This window comes from Protopterus annectens, chromosome 6.part0 (genome assembly GCF_019279795.1).
Source record: "Protopterus annectens isolate FY-2018-M chromosome 6.part0, PAN1.0, whole genome shotgun sequence".
In the NCBI taxonomy this organism is placed as follows: domain Eukaryota; kingdom Metazoa; phylum Chordata; order Ceratodontiformes; family Protopteridae; genus Protopterus; species Protopterus annectens.
This window is the reverse complement of record NC_056737.1, coordinates 1,036,546,467-1,036,562,307: the sequence shown is the minus strand read 5'-3', so window position 1 is coordinate 1,036,562,307 and position 15,841 is coordinate 1,036,546,467. Positions and strand designations below refer to the sequence as shown.

Below are 15,841 nucleotides of genomic sequence, written 5' to 3'. Positions count from 1 at the left end.
CTAATTTTTGCTTTCATTCTATATCAGAAGTTTTTAACAACAACAACAAAAATATGTAAGTTTTGTTATAGAAAATCAAGTGTTTATTATTAAAATATATAAAATAAAAATAAAAATTTATATTGATATCACATAAAAATCAAAGATTAAAATTAAAACCAATAATTAAAAAAATCCAAAGAGAGAATTTATCTTTATGGTTCAATCACCATTCATGAATATATGTCATAACATGTAGCCTTTTTCCAAAGTTCTGTGCACCATCATTCATTTATTCATTTATTTTTTTATTTTTTTATTTATTTATTCATTCGATGATTATTTTTTCATCTATTTATTCAAATAATTTATTCATAGTATCGCTCCTTAGATAATTTAAATCATATATAAACAAATTTTGATTAAATTTTATTAATAATACAAAGATTCAGTTTGTGATTATTTTTAGTATTTTTTCAGTATATTAAATTCATAATATAAGTAAGGCACTTTTTAATTGTTTTTTAATAAATAAACGTATGTATTTTTAATAGTTATACTGACACCATTACTGCTTTAATAGTGCTATCAGAAGTTTCACTTTAAGAAATTTCGTCATGAACTATTTTCATGGCGCGAAAATTTGTTATTTAAACAATTTCTTTTCATTACGCAGATGTTTGTCAGTCTGAAGAAGTCCGAATATTGTTTTAGGACGAAAAGCGTATTTTAAATTTCAAACGCTTCATTTTATTTTAATAAAGCGAATTGGATAAGCGTTCAGCCTAAGCGGATTCACTTTATTCTTTTAGTGAATGACAGATGTAAATGTAGGTACATCAGTAGGATTTATAGGAAACCTACACATTCAAATACCTTTTTGCATTTTTCAGGTAATCACCCCTACCACCAAAAGAAGGCCATTATAAAAGGTCAGATGGTTAGGGCAGCCCGGATGGTGTCTGATGATGATGAGTTTGAGACTGAATGTGAAACCCTGCAAGGCATGTTTATGCATAGAGGCTACCCTGCTTCCTTGATTGTTAATATAAAGCAAGAAGTTTATCATAAAAGAAAAAACGGGTACTTTCAGCCTTTACTTAGTGGGTTACAGCAACAGCCCATGCCAATGGAATCTTTATTGGATAACAAGAATAATAGGGTTTACATGACCAGCTTCTTATCGACGTTTTCCCTAGATTATGTATTTATCAGGGATATTATAAATAAAAATTGGAACGTCATTAGAGAAGAATTAACATTGATTAAAACATTAGGTGAGAAACCACGTATTACAGGAGAGGGCTTAACTTGAAAGCATTACTTGAGAAAAAGACAAGAGTCCCAAATAGTAGGGTTAAAGGTATGTTCAAATGTGGTACTTGCCCTCAGTGCAAACACATATTTGAAGGGACTAGATGTATAATTAACAACAAAATATACATGATTGGTTCGAGATTCAATTGTGATAGCAAAAGTGTGGTTTATGCAGCCTTATGTTGCCAATGTAATGCATATTACATTGGCAAAACTGAAAGGAAACTCAAACAGCGCATGTACGAACATTTTTATGCCATTAACAAGGGGGACATTAAAAACGCTTTGGCTAAACACATTTTAGAATACCCTGGACATATTTTTAAATTTTTAGTGTTACAACATCGAGATAATGACATTAGAGGAGGCCCTTGGCAGATTTTACTAGAAATTGATGAGCTTATTTGGCAAATAAAAACAGGGGCGTCCATTCCACCAGGGCTGAATGAAAATCTATCTATTAAATGTGTTTTGAAATTGCATGCCCTTAAGAGATGATTATTTGACAGGTACTGCTTTTTCTAGTATTTATACATAATGGCATATACAATGATGTATTCGTATTTATCCATTATTAATTATTATTACTTATTTATATCTTATTAGATTATTAGGTTTGTATATTTATATATATATATATATATATATATATATATATATATATATATATATATATATATATATATATATATATATATATATATTCATTTATTAGTAACTACATCGGCGATAGATATTTATACATAATAATTAACTAATTGACTTTTACTATATATTGTTTATTTTAATGTACTAACTAATTTATAGTTAGTTTCATTATTAATTTTGCTATTGCCAGCTTAGTCAACTAGCTATAAGGCTTGATGTCGTTTTTATTTATGGCAATTATTATGGATTTTTTGAATTAATATGTATTGCTGCTTTTTATTTTTAATTAATTCAATAAGATAAAGGAAATGTGTTCATGTTTGCACATGACTTCAAGTTAAAAACAGTGTAACTTACCAGTATATTACTTGAAGAATGTGCACAAAGGCTTTCCCTTTTAAGAATTAACTGGGTTCACTAATTTAGGTTTTAATTAATTGATTGTTAGATTTTTTCTATATAAAGAATGTTAATTGATTTTCATTTTGTTTCAGTCTGATGAAGGTGAGGCACTGATCCACACCGAAAGCGCTTACTAATAAATGCAAGTTTCTTTTATTTTATTGTCAGTTTGCTGGCTCTCATTGCGTTCATCCTCGCCTACTTTTTAGTAATCAACCCAAATGTGATGACTGCAACAGTGAAACATGAAGAACATAGTACGGTTGTGTACTTTTACCATAAATGTAGATGTTCGAGTCTATTCACTGTTGCAGTCCCGGTTTCACTCCCTCCATCCCCCTTTCTTCTCTTTCTCCTTTTATTGCCATTCTTCCTTGTTGTTCTTCTTTCCTTACAAGGGACATATTGGCATTTATTTTCCACTGGTGGGGTTCTTCCATCAGAACCTGGCCTCCTATTTTGGGGGCTCCTGACAGGTTAGGGCAAGAAAAACTGATATAATGGCATCTGGCTGCCTTTATACTACTGACGACCTGACATCAGTCCTCAAGCGACAGCAACCGACTCAGAAATACTAAGCCTCTGGTATTCAGGCTGGCTGAAGGCTACCCTGGCAGGGATAACCCAAATGTGATGACTGCAACAGTGAATATAGTCGAACATCTACATTCATGCTAAGTGTACACAACTGTACTTTTCTGTGGTACAGGGATTGAGTCCCTCAGTCCTCATTTGCCTGCTGTATGACCTTGAGCAAGTCATATAACCAGACCTTACTACTAGGTTGCCTATGAAAAAGGACTGTGCGTCTAGTGTACCTACTTGGTTAACAAATGGGTATTATTATTAGGTACTGTAAAGCCTACATCTTTGATAGTGATGTTTATATTAATGTATGCAGCACTTGTTTTGTATTTTCGTTATTTGTATTTCTTCATTTGTGTATTCATAGTATTATGAGTCCTGTCTCGCATTATCACTTGACGGGTCATTACACTAAGCAATAATAGGTCTCCATTTTTGATAAATTTAATGAGCAGCTTATATTTTCTCATGGACGTGTCATCTCCTTTTTGTACTGTGATAGTGCAAACTGTCTTTAGAGATCCAGGAAAGCCGTTACTTTTGTCTTGTAGCTTTTATTTCCTTTCAGAAACTCAAAAGAGTGAATATATTTTTCTTGTAGCCACAGTCCGTTTGGGGAGACTACTCAGAACGTCCAGGGATGGAGGATCAAACAACAAAGGATTCCTCATTTTTTTCCAGAAGGAGCCCTGTTCAGAACAGGCCTCTTCAGCGGGCTGGTAAGTGAAGTTAAATGCAGAAACTGTGGTAGATGAAGCTCAATAATACTTTGCATTGATGCTTTTCACATTTCACCTAGATGTTTTTCATAACTGTGTATTATTTATTTTATTTATTTAATATTTGTTTTACATTTGTTTACCGAGAAAAGTCCGACTGGGCAGGGCTGCCATTTACAGTGGAGGCCTGGGGAGAAAAGCTCCACATAGTAATACCAAAGAAAATAAAAGAAGAAACATGTATAGCAGTAACATCCGCACCACATGCTAATTGTACTAAGTTATACAGGCAGTACGGAAATTTAAAGTGAAGGTAACATTTACACCACATAGTAGTAGCTGTTCAAAGTTATATATACATTAAGAAATAAAAAACTCAAGACTCTACATACAGTAGTCATAGATAAATAATAAAAACATCAGTAGTCACACACAGCAAATATAAGCATTTCCAGAAGAAATTATGTATCTGATGTTGTCAGTCATCATTTATCCTTTACCTTTGGGGCATGGTTCCGATCCTCTGAATTGGCTTGGTTGTTGCATAGCTCACGCCAGCCAAAAACTCTCAAGCTAAGATTCTACCCACAATACCCATCTCCATATTACCTAAAATCTCGTTTGCTGCTAGACGTGTCTGCCATTTTCTCTTGCAGCTAAGTAAAATTTTCTTGTGTTTTAATAGTTTAATCTAACCTTTACACACACACACACACACACACACATATATATATATTATATATATATATATATATATATATATGTATATATGTTCTTTATCTCTTCTACCCACTTTCTTGTTGTGTGAGTGTGTTTTCCTTACCATACGGTGTTCTGTTCCTACCATCGTTAGTAATATCTCTCCCTCCCTTCTCTACCTCTGTAGGTAACTTTAACCTACCATTGTTGGTATTTTTTTTTTGTTTTCCTTCTGTCTGTGTTGTGTGTGTGTGTGTGTGTGTGTGTGTGTGTGTGTGTGTGTGTGTGTGTGTGTGTGTGTGTGTGTGTGTGTGTGTGTATGTGTTTGCTGCCTGCTGACCCCTAGTTTTTTGGCGTCTGTCAACATGACTGAGAAATTGAAAGGCACTACAGGTTTTAAACAGTACCAAGATTGTGAACGGAAGATGCCCAACTCCAGTGGGCATTTTTCCTGTGCATATTGTTTAGGCACAGCTCATCATGATCAGGACTGTACTATCTGCCATTTCTTCAGCAGCTGGGCCTTGGTTGAATGCAGAAATAAATGAATATTAAAAGGGCTAAGTAAGTCCTCTTTTGAGGAGGCTTTATCCAAGGCCAACACGTCCCCCTCTAAATCTGACATCGGAACAAAGAAATTTAACTCTGTGCCAATGTCTCCTTCGGTAACAGTGTCAAAAAAAGCATAAGCCTCCCACTCCCACCACTTCAGTGGAACTGAAGGCTAAGGTTCCGAGACTTTTGGAACAGACAATATCCTTGACACTGTCTCCTATGGCACCACAAACCTCGGTGCCGGTCTCTTTGGTACCAACATCTTCAGTTTCCCAGTCGCTACCAACCTCTCCTGCTGCACTTCCACAGACAGTGGAACCTTCATCGGTGCAGAAGTCAGGCATAATTTTCACACCTAGGACAAGGTATTCACCCTCCCCTAAACCCTTTCTGGAGCAGCTTCCCAGTCCTTTCCTTGAAAGACCACAATCCTCTTCAGGCTTATCTGTCCATTCCTCCAGGAGTCTTACTGAAGTCGGCATCATGAAGTTGATGGATTAGCCGCTAGCGGCCAGGGATCTTTCTGTCTCCTCCCAGATCCCTCTCTCCTCCAGAGTTGGGGTGTTTTCTCCCAGGACTCCACCAAATCTTCCTCCTCTTACCTCCTTGGAAGGCTTAGAGCTTCCCACTCTGATCCCTCTGGTTCCAGCTGCTCTGGTGCTGACAACCGTCCCCCCTTCGGTTCCAGGATCTGCCCTGACTTCTTCAGTTCCTTTGAAACCAGCATAATCTCAGGGCCATGACTCCACTGGTGGGTCCAAGAGTTTTGAATCGGCTCCAGTTTTTATTCGATGTCATCCTTGACTCTCAAAGCCTCGGCAGACATGGGCTGCTCCTCTGCTCCTGCTTCAGAGGTGTCTCAGAGCAGGATGTGACCACTGTTCCTAAGTTGTCCTTCTCGGTTCTGGGCTCCCATCCCTCTTGGGGGGGGGGGCTGCCTTCCAAGTAATGGAGAGGGCATTGGCCTCTGCAAGCTCTCAGCTGACCCCTTCTGTGTCAGAGTTTTATCCCAAGGCTCCTTCTTGCTCAGAGCTGCCACCAATCTTGACATCCAGACAGTGGACACATAGGCTGCAAGATCCCCCTGCACAGGGCCTCTCTTCTTTTGAGTTCTCCTTAAAGATTTCCACTGAGGGGCCACCCATAAAAAGATGTGCAAGAGGAAACGGATTCCACCGAGGAATTGGTCAGAGAAGACACAGACTTCAATGGATGGGGGGGGGGGGGTTCCCACTGGTCACCCCCGTAAGATGTCTCCTTCTGAGACATTTTAGAGATTCTGAAACAGAGGGGTAACTTGAAGCCCAAAGACCCTAACTCTGAGGGGTTGGTGTACTTGCAAGCCTTTGGTGCTCACTCATCTACTTCTTGGGTGGCCACTCCTGTTTACGATCATATTAAATTCATTGTACAGCTGGTTTGGAAGGATCCTGATTCCATAGAGCCAATTCTCCAGAGACCTGACAGAATACTGTCTGCTCCTAAGGACCACCAGCAGTGGGCAAAGGGGTTAGCTGGAGGCGGTGGCCACCAAAAGGGAACTAGCTCTGTTCATCCCCGTAACTGAGAGTCCAGGGAGATGGATAGATTTGGAAAGTGGGTATATGCTTTATCGGACTTTGTGTTAAGGTCTTTGAATTTTATGGCACATTTCACTAGTCTGCAGAGGGATCTGATCAAAGAGTTATCAGATACCCTAGCATGAGTGGTGTCTGAGGAGGTCTAGGATAAAAGACCTACCAGCTAGCCACCCTGGAGTCTATTTCCAACTCTTCCATGTGACTCATTGCAAATACAGCTAAAGGGGAAACCAGGGCAGCCGGTTCAGGCATTGCCATAAGGTGTCATGCCTGGATGCGGTTGTGTTTGTTTGTGAAGCCATTCAAGTCTTCCTTTGTCAATGCTCCCTTTGATGGATCTTCTTTATTTGGCTCCATAGTCAAAGAAACTGTAGCCAGGTGTGAGAAGGATGGAAAGATCGTATCTGCAGTGGGCATATGTTTTTCTGCTTCCCAACGGTCGTACTGTAGGAATCAGAGGAGAGTGGCAAGATGTGGTTCAGAAAATCCCAAGGGCCTTTTCAGGACACACGTGGTGGAGGCTCCCCTAGGGCAGAGGGGGGAGCTCTAATGGAAGATACTGACCCCGAGGCAGAGGTGGCCCTCAAAATCATGGTTCCAAAGATTCTTCTTCTGGACAATCCTATCAGCGCTCCTGAAAGGATGCCTGATTGCTTACTTCTGGAAGCACTCAAGAGTCTGGCGATAAATAACTTTAGATGCTTGCCTGCAAAGGGTCATTGCCAGAGGTTACCATATTCCCCAAACTCTTTTTCCGAGATCAAAAAGAAGCCTCCCCAATGTTCCACCCAGTCAGAGGGACCAAGCAGCCTTAGAGATTCAAAAGCTGCTAGAAAAAAGAGTCATCCAAGAAGTCCCACCAGACCAGATAGGATCCGGATTTTACTCAATGTTCTTTTTGGTGTGAAAAAGGACACAGGACTTGAGACCAATATTAGAGCTCAGCCTTCTGAACAATTTTGTTCAGCAAGCAAATTTTTGGATGCTCATGGTTCACGCTATACTTCCCTTTCTAGAGGAAAACAATTGGATGTGCTGTATAGACCTTTAGGATGCATATTACTACATAAAAATGGGCAAACGTTCCAGAAGGTTCCTTCGCCTTTGGCTAGGAACCAGTCATTTTCAGTTCAGACTGCTGCCATTTGGCCTCACCACAGCCCCCAGGGTGTTCACTAAGTGTCTGGCAGCAGTAACAGCTCACCTGAGACTGCACAAATTCCGGGTCTTTCCTTATCTAGATGACTGGCTGATCACCACTCCCAGCAGGCATCTACTGCTTCGAGCAACAAACTTCATTCTGTACCTGTTCGCTCGTCTGGGCATTACAGTGAATCATTCAAAATCTCAGCCAAGTCCCACTCAAGACGTAGAGTTCATAGGAGCTCATTTGAATACCATCTCTTATGTAGCTTCTCTTCCTCTTCACAGGTTAGAAAAGATAAAATACCAAGTACAAGCCACTCTCTCCAAAGACAAGGCTCCTGCACTTCTAGTCCTCTGAGCTTTAGGGTCCATGGCAGCGGCCATTACCTTAGCTCCATTAGGAAGATTTCACATGCAGCTGCTACAATGGCTTCTAGCATCCCAATGGTCAAGTCTAACACATCCAGTGACGTACCCAAATGTTCATCGTGTTTCACTGCTGCAGTCATTACACTTGGGTTATCCTACCGTCAGGCGGTCCTGCATTCGGCCAGAGTTCCAAAGTCTTGGTCCAGCGTCTGTTGCTGTCGCTTCTTCCCTGACGTCAGTGCGCCAGGGGTATATAAGATGCAGCCGATGCTATTTTCTTCAGTCGTTCTTGCCGCGCAGTGCCCGAAGCAAAAGCAGTTCGCAAGTGCTGGCCGGCCGACTCCTGAGATTTTCAAATTCGAATTTCAGAACCGAAGTCTTCAGTAAAGCTAAGTACCCCGTTGGGGAAACTTTTTCTTGACTCAGACCGATGTCAGTAAAAGTTAATAATTGCATTTCTTGTGGGAAGCAAATACCTCATAAGGATTTTCATTCTTACTGTATTCCATGGCTAGGCCCAGACCACGACGTCACTAGTTGTCGGTTTTGTGCTAGATTTAACAAGCGCACTATTAAACGTCGGTTTGATTTTGCTCGCCATTATTTTGGCCGAAGGTTCAATTATACCAAGCCATCAGAACAACCGACGACCGGCATACACAAAAAACGCCAAAGACTAAGATAAGGACAGGCATCCGAAGTCCAAACCTGACGATGAAGCCTCTTCTAGGCCATGCGCCGGTTCGCCGGTTCTCAATGAGGCGCATTCGCAGCCCCTGACACCCGCTACCTCAGAGCCACAGGCCGCCTCCGACTCCCACCTGGAGATTTCTAGGCTTCTGGAGTCTCAAGGTATTGGGCCTATGGAAATTAACCCCTCAGATGGGTCCGGAGCCGCTGAGCAGGCATCGGCTTCTGAGGGTGTTTTCAGACCTTCACAGCTTACCATCAAAACAACAACCAAGTCTAAAACTCCATTAAAGACAAAGAAACAAGTACAGCATTCACCTGGACAGGCCTCCATGCCTAAAAAACAGATGCTCAAAATGGCCGAAGACCTAATTACTTTGATCGGGGTTCCCATCCCCTTCCTGATAAAAGGCCTAGGCAGGATACAGACTATGATTCCTCTGACCAGGTTTCCATTTCTTCTGATTCCTCTTCAGACCAGGGATACTTTTTACCCCCCTATGAGGACTCTGATGCTGAAGAATCTATCCCTTCAGCCTCTCTTCCTGAGGATTACTCTTTTGGGGAAACTTTACATACCATGAGGGAGCATTTCCATTGGGAGAGCCAGGATTATTCAGAATCCAAGAAAAGGCTCAGAGATTTTCTTTTATTGCCTCAGCACAGGCCCCTTGCTATTCTGCCTGTGTTAGATATTGTAGATGATGTGTTCTCTGAATCCAGTTTAATCCCTGATTCTTTGCCCCCAGCACCAGTCAAGCCAGATAGGTACTACAGAGTCTCTGACTCTCACAAATTTCTTTATAAAAACCCTGCTGCTGACCCAGAAACTATTTCCCAGGGTCCCAAAGGGGTAAAGGCTTCCACTGCTAAAAATCCAGTTCCCTCTGACTGGGATTCTAGAGCATTAGATAGATGGGGGAAGAAAGTTTACACTTCTGCAACTTTAGCAGTAAGGGCTTTAAATTGCCAGTTCCACATGATTAAATACCAACAATATTTAATGTCTCTGTTAAAACAGAAAATGCTTACAAGCTCAGAAGGTCCTGACCATAAGGAAATGCAGGATTTATTGCATGCAGCTGAACAAGTGGGAAAACATACTCTGCAATGTGGTTTTGATTCATTAGTGGCTTCTTGTAGAGCCGCAGTTACAGGATCTGTGATTTGAAGGCATGCTTGGTTAAAAGAACAAGGTTTACCTGATCATGTTAAGGCAAAATTATTGGATGCTCCTTTACAGCATGATATCCTGTTTGGTGTTAAGGCAGAAGAGGTATTAAAGAAAATGGACGATAAGGCAAAATCTATGCAAACAGTGAAGGATTTCTTACAGGTATAGCCACCTCGATTTAGCAGAAATTGGCCTTCTAAAAATTGGCCCTTTCCAGTGTCAGACAGACCACAAAGAGGCAGATACAGACGCCCAAGAGGCAGATCTCAGCCCCAAGGCTCTTACAGACGACAGTGGGGTGCTTCTACCCCAAAAGGAGGAGAAGACAAGTCACAACCTTACAGGAAACAGTCCCAATGACTTCCCCCTTCACATGCCAAGCACTTACCTTTTGGCAGCTCCCTTAGGGGTAAAACTAGCTCTTTTTTCACAAAATTGGCATATAATCACCCAAGACAAATGGGTTCTGGATATTGTGTCTCAATGTTACAGGTTCCACTTTCACACTCTACCAAGGCCAAAAGGAATGCCAGACCTGCCACAAAATCAATGGGCAGAGGCACAAAAACAAATTACAGCCCTCATGGACATGAGAGCTATTCAAAAAGTGCCACAACAGGAACAAGGACAAGGATTTTACTCAAGACTTTTCTTGGTCCCCAGAAAGGACAAAGCCTGGAGACCCATACTGGACCTATCTACTCTAAATACTTACACGGATGTTCTGAAATTCAAAATGTTGACACTACAGCAACTTCTTCCCATGCTGGGCAAGAAGACTTGGCTTGTTACTTTGGACCTCAAAGAGGCATACCTGCATGTCCCAGTCAGAAAAAATTGCAGAAGATACCTCAGATTCATAGCTGGCACGATGCATTACCAATTCTCTGCACTGCCCTTTGGCTTATCTACTGGGCCCAGGGTCTTCACAAAATGCCTGGCACCAGTAATTGCATTTTGCAGACAAAAAGGAATTCAAATATGTCCCTACTTGGATGACTGTCTTATTCAAGCAGAGAACAAGGACATTCTTCTAAAGCATCTGGCGTTTGTAAAAAGATTGCTAATTTGCCTAGGGTACACAGTAAACAAAAAGAAATCACAACTAGTGCCCTCACAAGAGATAATATTCCTGGGTGCCAGCTTAAATACAACAGCCCAGATGGCTTATCTCATGCCAGACAAACAAAGACAACTGACTCAGTACTTTCAATTGATGGCAACAAAAACCCAACTCCCTGCAAGAAAAATTCTGCAGGCCTTGGGGTTTATGGCGTCCTGCATACTACTAATACCATATGCCAGACTGCATATGAGGAAATTACAATGGTACCTAAAAAGTGTTTGGACTCAACACTGTCACAGTTTGGAAACAGTAATACCACTTATTCCCTGCCTACAACAGGAGTTTCGATGGTGGGCACAGGCATGTCACCACAATAAGGGACAGCCTTTCACTTTACCCACAGCCAGGCAGACACTAACAACAGATGCTTCAGATTACACCTGGGGAGCACACATGGCAGGAAAATGTATTCAGGGCAAGTGGGCCGCAGACCAAATGCATCTTCCCATCAATCAAAAAGAGATGCTAGCTGTACAAAATGCCCTAACAGCTTTCAAGGGCCTTCTGCATCCAGGACAACTATTACTAAAGACGGACAACACCACAGTTATGTGGTACATAAGCAAGAGGGCACTCATTCCTATCCTCTCTGCAGACAAGCCATGACTTTGTGGAACACAGCACTGACCTATCAAGTTCATCTGCAAGCACAATTCCTGCCAGGAAAGAAAAATACTCTGGCAGACGACTTAAGCAGAAACATCATGGATCCTCACGAGTGGAAATTAAATCCACAAGTATTCAGCATGATAACACAACAATGGGGGTGCCCAGACATAGATATTTTGCCTCCCCTCTGAACTGCCAACTACAGAAATTCTGCACAAGGACTTACCACACACAAACATGGAAAGTGGATGCTCTCTCGTTCAGCTGGAAAACCCTTAAAGTTTATGCCTTCCCACCACTGCCTCTCCTTTCAAAGGTACTCCTAAAAGCCAGACAAGAAAGGCCAAAAATGATCCTGATTGCCCCAGTCTGGCCACGCTAGCACTGGTACCCAATCTTAAAGAACTTGGCTCAAGGCCCAGCATGGACTTTACCTCAAATTTCTCATCATCTGGCTCAACAAAACAATCAGATCCTGCATAGCCAGCTCAAAACCTTAAACCTGGCTGCATGGCAGATTACTTACCAAGCAGCCAACACCTCTCTCTCTAAAGCTGTTATGGATGTCATTTTGGAGGCCAGGAGGAGTAGCACCAGGAAATCCTATTCAGAAAAGTGGAAGAAATTCTGCGCCTGGAACCAGGCTCAAAGCTTTGACCCTCTTGTTCCAAATATTCCTCAGATATTACAATACTTAACTGAGATGCTGGACAAAGGCCTATCCTTTTCATCCATTAAGATCCACGCCTCTGCCATCTCAACTCATTACAACACGGATCCTCCTATTTTCTCTCATCCATTATTAAAAAAGTACCTCAGAGGGGCTAAAAACATAAGACCGCCCCAGAGAGCACCAACACCAACTTGGGACCTCAACTTTGTCTTGGAAAAACTAACTTTACCTTCTTTTGAGCCAGCCAATTCAGCAGAATTAAAATGTGTCATGGAAAACTGCTCTGCTTCTGGCAATAACCTCAGCACGAAGAGTCTCAGAGTTACAGGCACTAATGGCAGTGGAACCTTTCATCATTTTTCATCAGGACAGGGTTTCTTTAAGAACAAACCCTACATTTATGCCAAAGGTGGTATCCAGTGTGGCTCTTAACCAAACTATTCACTTGCCAACATTTTATCCAAATCCCCAGAATAAAGGGGAGAGACTTCTGCACTCATTGGACATACAGAGGCAGTTACGCTTCTACTTGGACAAAACAAAAGCTTTCAGGAAAACTGAGCAATTGTTTGTAGCATATGCTGCAGGATCACAGGGAAAGGCTATTTCAAAGCAGACCATTTCAAAGTGGATGGGACACTGTATCCGTTTCTGCTACACACAGCATGGAAAAACTGTACCTAGCAACATTAGGCCACATTCCACCAGGGCAACAGCCACTTCAACTGCCTACCTTAGAGGAGTACCTACCAAGGATATTTTGGAAGCTGCAACTTGGAGTTCAGTGCACACCTTTACCAAGCATTACCACTTGCCTCTTACTGTAAATCCAGAGCTGGCTTTGCCACTGCAGTGCTGCAGGGTCTCATAGCCACCCCAAATCCTTTATAGACCCAGCCACCCAACCTCAGCTTTGGGATTCAACCCAAGTGTAATGACTGCAGCAGTGAAACATGATGAACATAGTACAGTTTTGTACCTACCATAAATGTAGATGTTCAAGTGTATTCACTGCTGCAGTCCAGGTTACCCTCCCTCCATCCCCACTTTCTTAGCTGGGACTTATCTATACATTTCTACCCTATACAACTTATGTGGTGTATTTGCTTGTAACTGAAAGTATTGTTTTTATTTTTTATGTATGTTTTATTAGCAATATGTATTGCCTACCTATTTGGGGGCACCTGGCATCTGGGGCAAGAAAAACCTGAAGAAAATGGCATCGGCTGCATCTTGTCTACCCCGGCGCACTGACGTCAGGGAAGAAGCGACAGTAACTGACGCCAGGCCAAGACTTTGGAACTCTGGCCAACTGCGGGGACCGCCTGACGGCAGGATAACCCAAGTGTAATGACTGCAGCAGTGAATACACTCGAACATCTACATTTATGGTAGGTACAAAACTGTACTTTATCACCAGTCGCTGCAAGAAGGACTTATCCTGGTGGATGGAATTCAAGGAAATTCTTTTAGGCCTTTCTTTTTCCCTCCTCAGTCCAAGGCCATACTGACCACAGATGCCTCCCAGATGGGGAGGGGGGGCGGGGTATTATCTGGGAAGAACAGTCCAAGGCAGTTGCTCCAGGTAGAAGCCAACCTGCATATCAGTGTTCTGGAATAGAGGGCAGTGCTCTTAGCATTGCAAGCCTTTCAGTCTGTCCTCCCTCTAGGAACGATTGCAGTTCAATCAGACAACATGTTGGTGGTCTTGTACATCAGCAAACAGTGCGGAACCAAATCCTATCCCATGTGTTGAGAAGCTCTCATAGTGTGACAATGGGCGATATCCTCCAACCACTTTCTAATAGCAACGCACATACCGGGGAGCTCAAATGTAATAGTGGACAGTCTTAGCAGATGCGTTCTCCTGCCTCACAAGTGGCGTCTCAATCCCAGAGTGGCGAAGTAGATTTTCCATTGCTGGGGCTAATCTTGCTGCAATCTCTTTGCATCACCCCAAAACAACAAGTGCAATAGCTGTTTTGCCCCAATTCCCCCTCAGGAGGAGTCCTCGAGAGACGCTCTTCTTCACAATTGGCCCTCAATGCCTCTCCCCCTTCCGTCTGATTCCTCTCTTCTTAAAGAAAGCCAGCAGATTGAGAAGCAAAGTAATCCTTGTTGCGCTCTTCTGGCCTCGACAAGTCTGGTTCCCCTTTCTATGGCCTCCTCTAATTCACTGTTCATGGATTCTGAAATCAGTTCCGGATCTTTTGTCTCACCTTCGGGGACTGGTGCACCCCAATCTTCAGAACCTCAGTCTTAAAGCTTGGTTCCTCCAATTCCATTAGTCACCAGGCAGAAGAATTTATCTTCCCCAGGTTAAAAAATTCTACTAGCTTCCCATAGAACTTCCATCAGAAAACTCTACTCGTGCAAATGGAAAAAATTTTCTATTTGGGTGTACGATAATGGTCTTAACCCCTTTTCTTCACTGGTTGAAAAAGTTTTGGAGTTTTTAGCTATGCTTTTCAGTCAAGGAGCTTCGGCTTGGTCCAACAAACTGCTATTTCTAATTTGCACAGTGGCTTTGAAGACCATTCACTAATTTCCCATAGATTATGTAAAGTGTTCAAGAAAGGGGCTTTGGGATTAAAACCTCTGTTTAAAGACCCTGTAGCTCCTTGGGATCTGACCTTGGTTTTGCAGTCTTTGGTGCTTTCCCCCCTTTGAAATGATGGCAACATGTCACTTAAAGTCTCTTGCATGGAAAACTATTTTTCCTTATTGCCATTTCCTCTGCCAGAATTATTGGTTTTCATAAGGATAGAGTTTCACTAAGGGCCAACTCATCTTTTCTCCCTAAGGTGGTCTCAGAATCTAATATTAAACTATTGACTTACCCATTTTCTTTCCCAATTTTTCCAACAAAGGTGAAGATTGCTTACATTTCCTGGGCATTCACCGTTACATTTCTACCTCAGCAGGAGTAAAGAATCTAGAAAGTCTGACCAGTTATTTGCATCTTCCTCCAGTTCATCTCTGGAAAAATCTGTTTCAAAAGTTACCTTGTCAAATTGACTAAGAGGTTGTATTACTTTCATATACAATAAGTGAGAGCACACTCCACTAGATCAGTAGCTATGTCTGCTGTTTTCCATTCCAAGGCTTCCCTGGATGAAATATGTGCAGCAGCAACCTGGGCCACTCTGCATACCTTTATCACTCATTACAAATTGGATCTGGTCTCCTGGGGAAGAGCATGCTTTGGCTGTATGGTTCTCAAGAATATCCTTCCATAAGGCTATCCAGGATCAAAAGTAGCTAGGGACTCTGTCCCACAGGTCAAGTATAAATTACGATTGATAACATCAGATAAAGAAGTTTTGAACTCACCATAATGTTCCATCTGTGTTGTCAATCTTCATTTATCCTTTGCACTCCACTCTTCTTCCCCGTCCTGTAGACTTTCTGGAGGATCAGATGCTTCTCCTGGTAGCTTTATCAGGTTTGACCTTGGACATGGCCTCTTCAATTATTTTAACAAATTCCCTCATCTTTCTGTGTAGCCGCAAACTCTGTCTGAGGTAATATGGAGAAGGGTTTTGTGGGTAGAGTCTTAGCTGGAGAGTT

At 41.9% G+C, this 15,841-nt stretch overlaps 1 protein-coding gene across 1 annotated transcript in view; it reads left to right on the top strand.

The window, feature by feature from the left end:
• Nucleotides 1-15,841, top strand: part of ATG2B (autophagy related 2B) — a 1,825,281-nt gene that overhangs the window by 433,506 nt on the left and 1,375,934 nt on the right. The window contains exon 9 of the mRNA XM_044074646.1: nucleotides 3,533-3,650. Coding sequence (XP_043930581.1) covers nucleotides 3,533-3,650 — 118 coding nt within the window. The remainder of the gene's footprint in view (nucleotides 1-3,532; nucleotides 3,651-15,841) is intronic.